This window comes from Natator depressus, chromosome 10 (assembly GCF_965152275.1).
Source record: "Natator depressus isolate rNatDep1 chromosome 10, rNatDep2.hap1, whole genome shotgun sequence".
NCBI classification, from domain to species: domain Eukaryota; kingdom Metazoa; phylum Chordata; order Testudines; family Cheloniidae; genus Natator; species Natator depressus.
This window is the reverse complement of record NC_134243.1, coordinates 25,331,215-25,345,534: the sequence shown is the minus strand read 5'-3', so window position 1 is coordinate 25,345,534 and position 14,320 is coordinate 25,331,215. Positions and strand designations below refer to the sequence as shown.

Below are 14,320 nucleotides of genomic sequence, written 5' to 3'. Positions count from 1 at the left end.
CTTCTTTGGGAAAAAAAATTTATAACAAAATCATAGGGAAAAGCAAATTGCATTGCTGAAGCCTTCATTTCAAAGTAACTTAACAAGAATTAACAAAATATACACAAGCTTGCTTCGAAGGAAGCCACCACAATCAGTTAATGCAAGTTTGCATGAATTTCATAACACTTTTGATCAATGTAGTTCAATAGCTAGCTCTCGTTGGAAATCCTTTATCAAGGATCTGGAAAGAAAACTCGGTAATTCCTCTTGAATTTTATACCTGTAAGCCATGTTCTCCTGCATCGTATTTGTTATCACCATCCAGCTGTTCTACTGCAACATAATCAATGAAGGACTCAAATACTAAGTGAGAAACAGAAGGAAAAAACAGAAGTTTACTAAAACAATGTGCAGACTCAGTGCAAAAACCAGGGCTTTGGAGCTGTGCTCCGGGGCTCTACTCCAGCCCCAGGCAAACACCTGCAGCTCCGCTGCTCCGCGCTCCAGTTCTGAGCTCTGCTTCAAAGCCCTGGCAAAAACATTTAAAAAAAGAGCAAAATAATTTGCAAAATTTGCTCAAGTCTAATTGAAAATTTCTGTCTTTGTACAGTGAAAAAATATGTTATATTGCTTAAGAATTTCAAACAATAGATTGAGACTTATTTGGAATTAGAGGGAACAAATATAGATTTTAAAATGTATTTTAAAATGACAGATTTAAAAATCAGGTCGTTAAATGATCCACTAGCTTTCTACATTCACTTCACTTTGTGAGTGACAGACAGTTACTTACCCGTGCTGTAACTGTTCTTCGAGATGGGGTGCAGATGTGTATTCCACTCAGGTATGCAAATACCTAGTGCACTGAAACCAGAGAATTTTGCTCAGCAGTACCCATGAGGGTGATGCTCGCATCCTCTGGCCCTTGTAGCCCATCTTATCGCTATATAAAGGCGGCACCACCTCAACCCCCCATTCAGTCCTGGAATCTAGGACTGGAGACTCATTAGCACAAGGGATGGAGGGGTAGGTCGTGGAATACATGCCTACACCCACATCTCAACAGTTACTGCACAGATAAGTAACGGTCTTTTCTTTGAGTGGTTGCTGACATGTATTCCGCTAAGGTAACTCACAAACAGTACCGGTAGGAGTTGGGGCTTGGAGTTTATTTAAAGAAAGACTACATAACTGCCTTCCCAAAGTTTGCATTTGATCTAGATACCAAGGTAACAGCATGTTTGGTAAAAATACGTATAAAGACTGGGTAGTAGCCCTACAAATGTCAAATATTGAAAAATTACTGCGAAATGCAATCAATGTTGCTCACTTGGGCTCTCACTGAATGAGTCCTAATTTCTTTGGGGGTGTGGTCTGAGTTACTCCAAAAGCTATGGAAATGCAGGAAGTTATCCACCTGGAAACAGTCTGCGCAAAGACTGGCTGACCTTTGTTCTCACCCTCATAAAATACAAAAAGTCGAGATAATGAACAAAATGTTTTGGCCCTTTCCAGATAAAATGCAAGGCACCACCTGACACTTAACATATGAAGACACAATTCATCTGCATTTGAGTGCAACTTAGGAAAGAATACAGATAAGAAAATAACCTAGTTAAAGTCAAACTGTAAAACGACTTTGGACAAAAACCTTTGGATGTGATCTCAAGGAAACTGTCTTTGAGGAACTGTGTATATGGAAGCCCTACCATTAGGGCCTGCATTTTGCTGACTCTTCTTGTAGATTTTATAGTAACAAGAAAGTCTTTCTTCCGGAAAGGAGAGAGAACGGACAAGTTGCTAGCAGCTCAAATGGAGGACACACGAGGACAGGCAGTACTGTACTAAAGTCCAACAATGGGACCATTTCCTTTCCAGGTGGAAACAGGTGGACTATACCTTTCAGAAATTTCACTACCATGGAGTTTGACTTCCCTGGGATTGGAAGATGGAATGCCAAGATCGCCACAAAATGAACCCTCAACAAGTTAAGAGCCAAACCTGAAGGTTCAAATGTAACAAGTAATCCTAAATGTCCTAAACACCGGCTAACATTGGTTGAATTCCGTCACCAAAAACCTCTTCCACTTGGCCAAATATGTAGTCCTAGTAGATAGTTTTCTACTATTAAGTAAGACACACCAAACTGCTTCTGAATATTGCCCTTCCTCCTCATCTTACATGTACCATCCATGCCGTGAAGTATAGATCGCTCAGCACCAGATATGCAACCTGGCTGTGGTGTCCGGTCAGTAGTTCGGGAAGGAGAGGAAGATATCTGTGAGGTTGAACAAACAGACTCAGAAGGTTGGAGAACCACTGTCTTGGCCAAGTCAGTGGAATAAGAATCAGTTTAGCACGGTCCAACTTCAGTTTGAGGACAAACTAAAAGATTACAGGAATGTGGGAAAGGCATGCATCAGGGCCACTCCTCAATTCAACTGGAAGGCATCGGTTAAAGACCTTGGGCTGAGTTCTGCTTGAGAACAAAACTGATGGCATTTTTTTGTTATCCTTTGTTGTACAGATTGACCGATGGGATGTCCCATTCCCTGAAGATGGACCTCACCACATTGCTCTTCAGAGACCACTTGTGGTTCTCAGAGAAAGTTCAGCTGAGATGATCAGACAACTGGTTTCAAGAACCCGATAAATGTGTGGCGGTGGGCATGTCATCCTGGATGCAAAAGTGCCAAAACTTTATTGCTTCTTGACAAAGCTGGTTGAAGCAGGCTCCTCCTTTTATCCATACTACATTATAGTGGTATCATTGATAAGTATGTGACTGCTTGCCAGCTGCAGGACGAGCTGGCTGGTTAAAGTTGGAACCAGAGGGCATTCTTCTGAGAGATTTGTGTCTTCTCTTAGAGAAGTCCAGTTGCTTTGCAGAATAAGAAGGTTGTCTGAAATACTGTTGGGAGCACCAATGGAACTGCTGTTGTTGTTGCTGATCCCCATAATGACAACTTTTAATTGCCGGGGTATAAATCCCTAAGACCTATAACATAGTTCTGGCACCCTTAAAAGAACGTAATGCCTCATCTGTCTTTTCAGATAACAAAAACCATCCATCAAACAGTAAGTCTTCTATGATTTGCTGCATGTCTGGAACAATGCCTGAGTTCTGCATCCAAGGAACCCTTCACAGCTGAGGACATAATCTTAAATGAGGTGTCCGCCACATTGAATGCTGACTGTAGCAATATCTTAGCCACTATGAGGCCCTCTGCCAGGGAAAAACTGTGATAAGGGACTGATGGGGGTCAGAGCAGTCTCACCCTTACATAAGCCATGGGAAGGGTTATAAGGTCCTGAGGGCTCAAACACCTCCCCAAAGGGTACTGTTAAGCAAAGTTCTCTGGCTTTGGGGTGCATGTGCACACAAGTGGAATACATGTCTCGAACCCAGTGAACCATCTGCTTGGTTTACTGAAGTCTTTGGTGGCTCTATATTTCTTGCCTTGCATGCCAATGACTTGCTTGTGTAATTAACAATTAGCAACTGCTACAGTGCTTGACTCAGTTAGCTGTTCTCTTGATTTTTATTAACATGACTGTCTTTAAGTAAAAATGGTCTGTGTTACTTAAAAGTTCATCTGCTCCTGTTGATCATGCCTATAATACTCCTGGGGGAATTCTGTGCCACTGCATGTGTGCAGAATTCATGGCTCCTGCAGATTTCTTTGCTTCCCCGAGACAAATGACTTTCTCACAGGGACACAAAGGGAAGCTGCAAGAGCAGTCATGCACTACTCCCCAGCTGTGCAGGTACATCGTTTCAGGCACCCGGAGCAGCTGGTGAAGAGGTGAATCACCGCAGGGCTAGGGAAACCTCAGCCAGTTGCTCCTACACGGAACCAGGATCAGCTGCTAGTCCCGGCTGGGCTGGAGAGGACTACTTCTTCCCCTGCAAGGAGTAACTGGGGCTGTGTCAGACCTACCCCCAGAAACCTCCCCGAGCTGCAGGAAGCTCAGCATCCTCCCCTGCTTCCTACCCCCATCGCCCCTCAGCTGCAGGGGGAGGAGTCACTGTATGGGAGCTGCTTCCCCATCTGCCCAACCCCCATGCATCTGGACCTCCCATACCCAGAACCCCCGCCAAGCCTCACCCCATACACCCAGAACCCCCCTAACCCTCCAGACCTGAGCCCCACCCCACTGAAACTCAACCCCTGCCTCTGGAACCCCCCTGCCTCCAGACTGCCACCCCTGCACCAGACCATGCCCCACTGAGCTCCCTGCACTCAAATCCCCATCCTGATGAGCCCCACCCCCCACCTGCACCAACTTGAGCCCCCACATCCAGACCCCCATGCCACTGACCCCCAACTAGCTGCACTCAGACCCCCACCGCCCCACACCCCACTGTACCATCACTCAGACCCCCCTGCTGAGCCCACCACACCCAGACCCCTCCGCTGAGCCCCAACCACTTTCCCCCAGAAGCCCCTGCAGAGCCCCATTGCCCCTGCACCTGGAACCCTCCCTCCTCCTACCCCCGCCCCAGGTCTCTGTGCATCTAGATCCCCCGCACACCTAGACCCCCCACTGCGCTGCCTGCACCCAGACTGTCCCACACAGAACCCTCTCACCTCACACCTGGATCCCCCCACACTGAGCCCCTCCACACCTGGATCCTGCCTGGCTGAGCCTGCCTACCCCACACCCGGTGTGCCTGGTGCAGAGGGGGAGAGCCCCATTGTGTTTCTGGGGCAGGCCCAGGCCTTGTGCTATGTCAGGGTCAGGTACAGCCTCACCACTGAGTCTGTGTCCCAGGGGCAGGGAGGCTGCAGGGTGATCTTCCACCTTCATGCAGACAGTGGCCTGTGCTCCCCCTGCCATGCTGGAGCCTCTGCATTTATTTATTGACAAATAAAACTTGCAGAATTTTAAAATATTGTGTGTAGAATTTTTTTTTACTTTTTGGCACAGAATTTTTAATTTTTTGGTGCAGAATGCCCTCAGGAGTACTATACTTAAATCATAATCCACTGTGGCATTATTTCTATTGCAGAAGCAACGAATTGAGGGTATTACAAAATATTATGACATCAGAAGAGGAGTACTGTATATACTCGTTCATAAGCGGAATATTTTTGGTAAAAAAGTGACACATTAAAGAATGGGGGTCGGCTTATAAACCAGTCTACACCAAAATTTGATGATTTTAAACTCTATGAAATCATTGAATTGAATATCTAATACATTGTCGTTTTGTTTACCTGGAGCGTCTGCAGGCATGGAGCCCGCCCCTCAGTTCCCTGTGGCCGCAGTTCGCCGTTCCCAGCCAATGGGAGCTGTGGGAAGTGGCCATTGGCTGGGAACGGCGAACCGCAGCCACAGCGAGCTGAGGGGCTCCGTGCCCATGAACTCTCCAAGTAAACAAAACGTTCCGACCCACCAGCAGCTTACCCTGATGGGCCGGGAGCCAAAGTTTGCCAACCCCTGAAATATAGGGTTGACTTATGAAAGGGTCATACAGTTTTTACTATTTTTACCTATCCATCTTGGGGGGTCGGCTTATAAACAAATGGGCTAATGAACAAGTACATACGGTAAGTAGGAAAAAAATAGATGAACTCTTAAAATACAAGACGATCCTAACAAGAAATGAGGGGAAAGGAAAAAAGAAAAAATGGCCAATGCAAGCAGGAGATCTCTAAATCTGGGGTTCTCAAACTGGGGGTCATGACCCCTCAGGGGGTCGCGAGGTTATTTACATGGGGGCGTCACGAGCTGTCAGCCTCCACCCCAAACCCTTCTTCACCTCCAGCATTTATAATAGTTTTAAATATACAAAAAAGTGTTTTTAATTTGGGGGGGGGGGGCACACACAGAGGCTTGCTGTGTGAAAGAGAGTCACCAGTACAAAAGCTTGAGAACCACTATTCTAAATAAAAAAAATCGGTGAGGTATCTTCATGCTAAGACACCTACTTATGAGATCAAGGTGATGAGCCCTTGTAAATCTATTTGAAGTCAGTAAGGTAGGTGGGTGCGAAGCATTTCTGAAAATCAGCCCCAAAATTTAATTTGTGCATACAGAATACATATCACTTACTATTTTTCTTTCCCTTTATACTTAGCTGGATGTCATAATAATCCTCTATTCGTTCAGACCGATAGTCTACGTGTTTGCACTGAATGTAAGACTGCAAACAAAAACAAAGATAGGATTTCAATATGTATAAATAACAGAATTATTTGTAAAAAATTGTTAACTGACTAAATACATACCACCATCTTTCCTCTGAATAATTTAGGGATAGTGCCCTCTACACACGTGCCTTTCATTTTATTTTCCACATTATCAAGCAACTGAAAGAAATTAGATTTGCACTGTTATACAGACTGAACTACCTTTTTCTGAATTTGTTTACTTAAAGTATATAATTTTAATTTAATGATGAAACTTTGGGGACTTCACTTTTTCTTGTGCTACTCATGTGACCATGAAATATTAATCACTTGACATTGGCTTCTCCTTTCTATTAATCCTTTAAGTCCTCCTTTCCCCCCAAATCCTTTCAGGGCTAGCCCCATGCCATTTCCCCACAGATTTGAAGAGCTTTGCAAAAGTCTGTGGTGGTCTAGAACAGCAGGATAAACTCCACAAGCAGAGTAGCTTCGAACTCTTCCTGGAAGGTGGAAAATGACTATATCACTGGCAATGCATGTAATCTCCAACTGCTTATGGAACAGAAATGGATCTTCCTTCTCAGTAAACAAAAAAGTAACAAAACAAAAAAGAGGAGTCATAATGAGGCTACCGTAAAGGTGACCTGCAAAAGATTTTTTTTTAAATTGGGCTTGTGCCTTTTAGAAATATTAGGAATGTAAGGTCTGGACTTCCCTGGTTTTGTTAGAGGACCACTGTGAACATTTTTCATTTAATTGAAGGAGCAAAGATGCTGAATCTTAACAGATTTCTATCCACAATGTTAGTCACTGAAGTTGTATAGCTTTCCCCAAATGCAAACATAAAACAGAGTTTTAAATAGGCTACAAATACCTTTCCCCTCATAAGTAAACTAATTTGTTTAGCTCTTGTGTTGTCACCATTTAACGAACTCTGCAGTCAGAGTCTTTCAACCCAGAAAGAACCTGAATTTCTAATTTAAAACAAGGGGAGAGAGAAACTATTCAAAAAAGCATCAAATTCACTCCCACCATCTTTATTCATCAAAGAAACAATGGCGTAAATCCAGCTGTTACGTTCCTTTCCAAGCCACCTTTAAATGGCATTTCTCCAATGCGACCTTACAAGGAGAGTCAGCACATTTGAAAAGTTTTCTATATTTTGTTTCTAAACTTTGCTTTCCCCAACAAATTGTGTCCCCCTATCCCCCAGTCCATAAATATAAAGGGCCACATAAAGCTCATGCTATATTTAGAAAGGAAGATACCATGTAAAATGGATCTCTCTAAGCCTTGGTTTACTCCAATATAAAGAATTAATTTCAGTATTAATAGGAATACATGCCAGCAGGCAACACCATGTATATATGCAGATATCAACAAGAGATGCTGGAAACTTACCACTCGACATAATTCCTGAACATCATGTTGCATGAAACTGTCTAAAGTTTCCCACCTTTATAAGACAAACAAGTAATAACATCACTATATTATAAAAGTGCAGAAATCCAGCATTTAAAAAAAATATTCTGATAAAATCAATTTTAGAATAAGAGTTTAAATAAACAATCAGATAAAGGAAGATCTGAAACTGGCATCCTGAATAACTCCACTTTCAAAACCAGATAGACTGGAAAAATGCTCCCTTTTTGTTACAAAAATACTCCATCGGGTATTTCACGCAAGTGTCTTCTACAAAGGTAAACATCTGCTGTTCCTGTCTTAAAATTACCAGCGCTCTTAGCACTTAATATTTACATCTTATTCTACTTTCTCTTGTTTTAAGATTGGTGAGGGTCTGGACATAAGAGGATATTTGCAAAAAATTTATTGACAGTGAATTACTTTTTCTCTGAAAAGAAGTCACTTTTAGAGATTCTTTTGCAGACCGCACATCTAGACATATATCAAAGGACAGACATTAAGACTGGAATTTTGAAAGTACTCTGTGTTGGCCTAACTCTGCTCCCATTGACACCAAACATAAAACAGATGGAAGCAGAGTTAAGTCAAAACTGTGCACTTTTGAAAATCCACCTTAAAATATCACAACTTCTTTACTAGTTTTACTTTAAAGTAGAGGAAACATGGAACAACTTGTAGTTTTAACAATTTCAGAATAATATACCGCTGTATACTTCTATACCCCTCTACCCAAATATCTCAAAGAACTTTACAAAGATTAAATTAAAGATGAAGTTAACTGAGATACAAAGAGGTTAAGTGACTTGCCCAAGGCCATATGGGAAATATGTTGCATACCTAAGACCTGAAAACAGATTTCTTGCCTTCCTGTTCTGGGCTTTAGCCACTAGTCAAATTAAAGGCAAGTGAAATAGAAAAGGATTAATTACATCTCTATAGATATCTGATTACTGTGTAACATTAAAATGAATAATGCAACACAAATAGATGTTCCAAATTAAGAACTAATGGGCAGTACTGGCTTCTCAGGTCAAAGACAACACTTGCTACAGCAGAAAGTCAAACCTAGATTCTGCAGAATTACCACACCGCACCTTAAAGTGGGTGGAAGAGAGGAAAAAGTGCTTTATGGACAGGAGTGGGAGTGAGGCTCAGAAGCTGCTGCAAAAAGGGGGAGTGGGGTCAGCAAGGCTGACTCATTCCCAGGGACTCCCCCAAGAAGGTGAATAGGGAGAAGTGAGTGGCTCTAATACATGCTTTGCCTGTCCCCAAATACTTCCGAGTCCCCTCTGCTCCACGTGCCCACACTGGAGCAGAGCTTCTAGACTTCAGAAGTGGAGGGTTAGGTAGCAAGTACTCTCCAGGTCAGAATTCCCTTTGAACTTGGTGGAAATCCACTACGAAGTCACAGTTGGCATAAAAAGCAAAAATTCCCTCTATTACATTGCCTTAAAGAGGAATGTTATAAACACCATACTAAACTTCATTGACCTCATAAGAAAGAAGCAAACCAAAGCTGATAGCTAGTGTCAGAAACAAAACGAGCCATATCTAAGTGCTTATGTTGCAGCCAATATCACAGTATTTGAGCGACCAAGTCTGTTACCAGAAGCAGTGACCCTCCAGATGGTAATTTTTCATACTTAACCCCTGCGCCTCAGTAGCAGTGGCAGATTAATGCATAGCCCTACAGAGCCCATGCCAATTTGGGGGCCTCCCACAGAGTGCTAGAACCTGTGTAGAATTTTTGGGGGGGAGCCCACCAGCATTGTGGCCCCACCCCCTGCTCCTGGTCTTCCCCCCAAAGCCCTGCCCCCTCTGCTCCACTCCCCCATCCCCACCCATGGGCAGGACAGAAGCCGGAGCTGGGCTGTGGTAAGAGCCACCCAGGGAGCCTGGGGCTGCTGTGGGGAGCCCTGGACGCTTCACCTGCCCTGGGCAGAGGGCCAGGGTGCCAGAGAACAGCCCCCCGGCCCATGACCCTATCCCCGGCATTTTGATTTATGTCACAAGAAACAGTGTGATCAGGGACCTCAGTTTCCTTCAGTAATGTTGTTAAGTGATGAAAATGTGCTGTGGGCTACCATCAGAGATGCAGCTACCTGAAAAGATACTTGAATATCTGAACCTATTTTAAAAGCCACAGATGCTTCTATTTGAATGGGCAATCTAGAAAGCAATAAAGCAAGAAACTAGTTGGCTAATACAATGTAAAACAAGGAAAATTAATCTCAATTTCTTTATACCATAACTACAAATATGGTCCCAACACACTGAAAGAAGCCATAATTGTGACGTAAATGCACAAGCACAAAGCAGCAGACTAAAAGGTTTCTGTTGGATTTTGACCTCTAACTTCCATGTGTAGACAAATCTCTAATCTGGAATAAGGTAGGGTATGAATTTAAAGAAGATTATCTACTTCTGATCAACTCCATTTGTGGATGCTCTTATTCTGGAATAAGTGTGCGCCTAATTGTGAATTATTTTAATTCACTACCAAAGTGGATTTAGGATAGATATATTTAGGATAATCTTAGATTTAAAATTATAATTTGTCAGAACATATTACAACATGGTACTAGACTGAAAAGACATTAGAAACTGTTCACTGAGAGGGACAAAAATCAAAGAGAAGGAAATAGAAAGGGGTGGATACAAATTAGGTAATTTGTATGATGTTGCACATCTACTCTGTGCCAAAGAGATACATATTTCATGTTTTAAATCACAAAACAGGATATAGTGAGACGCGACAGAAATGGGATGTTGGTACTGCATGTGTGCTCTGTACATGTTTAAAACCTTATCTTGGTCACAAGTAAGTTTTATAATGGTCATCAATGCAGAGCCACTAAAGGTTTAGAAAGACATTATTATTATTTTTCATTATATTATATAGATTTGATAAAAAGGGTACCTGTCCAAGGCCCAATATGCCATTTACAATTTTAAGTACACAACTCCACTCTGTATTCTGTTTAGCCAAATACATCATCCACTAGATAAATTATAAAACCACATCTTTATTAATGTAGATGCTGATGGTTACGTACAAGAAAACATTTGATTTTCAGTTCAGCTGACCTCAGTGCTGTCAGTTAGAAAAATGTGATTTTTTGGTAAACTAAGAAATATTAATAAAAGTCATATTAGGAAAGAATAACCATGGAACGCTATCAGATTATTTTCTATAACTCTCTAAGCTATCCTTAATTTATTTTTACACAAAGCAAAGTACTTTTTAGCAGAAATGTGGAAAATTTTTATTAAGAACTTTGCTACATCCTAAAAAATATTTTAAATTTCTGACACTTACCCAAAGGATTTTGTTAGCTTTTTAGTTCCTACTGGTTTGTCACTGTGCTGAAGTTCATAGAATACTCTCTGCAATGCTAAAGGAACACTTTTGGATGAGTCATCTCCTTCTGTGGGCATCATGTACACAGCCTACAAAATATTTAGTTCAATTAGTACTTAAGAAAATGTGTTTCCTGCTCATATTGTTCAAGTCATCACTTGTTCCTGCTCAGATTTGTTTCGTAGACCTAATCAATTAACACAGCAGAATAATCTGACACAAATTTCCTACTGTGGTTTATTGTGAAGACTATTACTTACCTGTATTTGTGGTTCTCCAAAGCACAGTAGAAAAAGAAAACCAATTGATTATGCTCACTATAAACTCTTCTAATCATTTATAATTGTTTTAAAAAGGAAATATGCTAAAGAGTTCAATAATTCCTTCAAACAATGACCATGCACTGTATGGGTATGCAATCATCACAGTAGGATTTGACATATACCGTACAATACTACAGCCTATTTGAAAAATGACTTTTTTTTCCAATTTGATTGTATATGTTTGAAAACTATGTGAAGGTAGAAAGGACAAAAATAAAAGCGTGTGTACAGTGGAGGCTTTGGGGATCAGTGCGAGATCCATTCTTATTTAACATCTTCATTAATCATCTGGAAGAGGGTCTGAACAGCATGCTAACTAATTTCACTGATTACTCAAAACTTGGAAGGGTCAAGAACAACAGAGAAATTATAAAAAGGAACCAAAAAGGATTAGGAAATATGGGCAGGCAATGCGATTCAGTTTAGAAAAATGTAAAGTACTCAGGGAAAGATAACTCCCAAATGCAGATATTTAACGGGGGAAACAAATTTAAGAAGCATTAATGTTAACAGAGAATAGGGGCAATAACAGAGAGCAAATTAAACAAGAGCTTGTAATAGGTTAGGGCCACAAAAAAAGCAATTTTGGGCAGAAAAATGAAGAAACATCACCTCAAGAAGCAGGTAGATGATAGACTGCATTCACTTCTGGGCAGTACAATAAAAAGGTGTAGGGTCTTGTGATTAAGGCACTGAACCAGGACTGAGAAAATCTGGTTCAATTCCTGGTTCTGCCACAGACTTCCTGAGAGACCTCGGGCAAGCCACTTAATCTATCCTGTGTCTCAGCTCTGCATATGTAAAATGGGGCTAATAATATTTCCATATATAACTAAAGAGTTTGCAAGGCAAATTCATGAATGTTTGTGATGCGCTCAGATACAGTGGTGAGGGGAGCCAGACTAAACAAATTTAATAGATTTGATCGATACAGACAAAATAAGGAAGTCTAGAAAAGAGCAACAAAAATTGTTTAAGAATTGAGGGACCAATTTAAAAAGATTAGAAGATCTGAGGAGGTAACAGCTACAGGGAGGAGCCCAACAACAGTCTTCAAATATACATAAAATGTAAATATTTAGCAGGACCAGGAATTTAACATGGTACAATGAGGAGAGTAGCAGTAGAATAACTAAAGTAATGGGATAAAAATAATACAGGAAAATATTCCTGAATTCTGGAAAACTTCTGGACAGTGAATCTATTAGACTGTGGAATAGTCTCCACAAGAAAGTGAAAGTCCTACCATACTGGATACAAGAAATGATATTACGGATAAAAATTACGGACAAGTAGGCAACAGTATAAATATGCATCATGATTCCACACTATCATGTCCCCTCTTCCAGTTCTGATTTACACGATCTGAGCGTATGGAAGGTGACAACTCACTAATTAAACTCCATATCATAAGGCAACTAGATGTAAAACAGCATTCTGATGGTAAAGAGGGACTATTGGCACCTTTGTACGGTAAACACAAATTACTTAGCTACTTCAAACAAGATGACTAGTTATTCTGCTTTCCTTATTCTTAACTGATTTCTCAAATTTGAATTAACTTTCCCAAATGAAGAAAATATTCTTTCCAAACCTGCTGCTGAAGACAAAAATCAAGAATAGTAGTTCAAAACATTTTGCATCCAGTTACTTCCACCAATTCAGTAATTCAATCTTCTTTATAAAACTCTGAGAATGAAACATGTATTTTGGGAATAGCTGTGCTCCAAACTTGATAGTAATTAGCACTAGTATATGCCCAGCTCATAGCACCTAGAATTTTCTGGAAGAGTATCTATCTAGGTATTTATACTACACTTTTCATGTTGGTACCGGAGTGCCTCACAAAGTAATCCCAGAGAGAGAAGGTTCTGGGCAGTGTTTCTCTACGCTCCTCACTCAACCAAAAAGCCATATTTTCTAGAAGCATTAACCCTGCTGTTCTGTCCAAATTCCAATTCAGGTATCAGTAGCCAGAATTCTCCCTCCATTTTCAACTGCAGAAGATGTTTTTCAGTTTAATGTTGGGAGCAGAAAGAGCTCAGCATCTTGTAGGTTCAGTCCATATAATTTATGTCACCTTGTTATAAGTCAATCTACCCTGGGCAAAGGTAGTAAAAGAAACAGATCCAGGATCTTGAGTCTTACATATTACAGGCACATAATATTAGCAGTGATTCATGACACTTTTTTAATGTCTACGAAAACCTCCTTCTCACAAAGAACACACAGAAAACTGGTGGATTGACACCACTCACACTGTTTAACCAAAATAAAATATCTATATAAAACACAATTTTATCAAATGCAGTGCAGACAAATATAAGATAAATCACCAGAACTAGGTTATCAAAACATGTTTTGGGGAAAAAATATCAATATAAACACACACAATATTTAGACGGGCAGACAGTGTGTGTGTATATTTTACCCCAAAAAAGTGCATACTAGGGATTCCACAACTATCCCAGTACTTAAATATCCTTAGAGTTAAGAAAATCTTTCTAATATCTAACCTAAATCTCTCTTGCTGCAGATTAAGCCAATTACTTCTTGCCCTACCTTCAGTGGTCAAGGAGAACAATTTATCACCATGCGCTTTGTAACAATCCTGAACATATCTGAAGACTGCTATCAGGTCCAGTCTTTTCTCAAGACTAAATATGCCCAGGTTTTTTAAACCTTTCCTCACAGGTCAGGTTTTCTAAGACTTATCATTTTTGTTGCTCTCCTCTAGGCTCGCTCCAGTTTGTTCACATCTTTCTTGAAGTGTGGCGCCCAAAATTGGACATAATACTCCAGAGTAGGCCTCATCAGTGCCAAATAAACTGGGACAGCTACTTCCTCTGTCATACATACAACACTCCTGTTTACACCCCACAATGATACTCGCCCTTCTTACAACTGCATCATATTGTTTAATTGTATTCAATTTGCCATCCACTATAACCCTAGATCGTTTTCTGCAGTACTACTGCCTAGCTAGTTATTTGCTATTTTGTATTTGTGCTCTTGATTTTTTTCCTTCTTGAGTGTAATATTTTGCATTTGTCTTTATTAAATTTCATTGTGTTGATTTCAAACCAATTCTC

At 40.8% G+C, this 14,320-nt stretch overlaps 1 protein-coding gene across 1 annotated transcript in view; it reads right to left on the bottom strand.

Moving 5' to 3' along the window:
- The window catches only part of USP7 (ubiquitin specific peptidase 7), a 102,025-nt gene that overhangs the window by 32,936 nt on the left and 54,769 nt on the right, over window positions 1-14,320 (bottom strand). The window contains exons 7-11 of the mRNA XM_074965471.1: window positions 10,864-10,994; window positions 7,521-7,575; window positions 6,219-6,299; window positions 6,043-6,133; window positions 263-345 (exon numbers count right to left, since the gene is read on the bottom strand). Of these exons, the coding sequence (XP_074821572.1) occupies window positions 263-345; window positions 6,043-6,133; window positions 6,219-6,299; window positions 7,521-7,575; window positions 10,864-10,994 (441 nt within the window). The remainder of the gene's footprint in view (window positions 1-262; window positions 346-6,042; window positions 6,134-6,218; window positions 6,300-7,520; window positions 7,576-10,863; window positions 10,995-14,320) is intronic.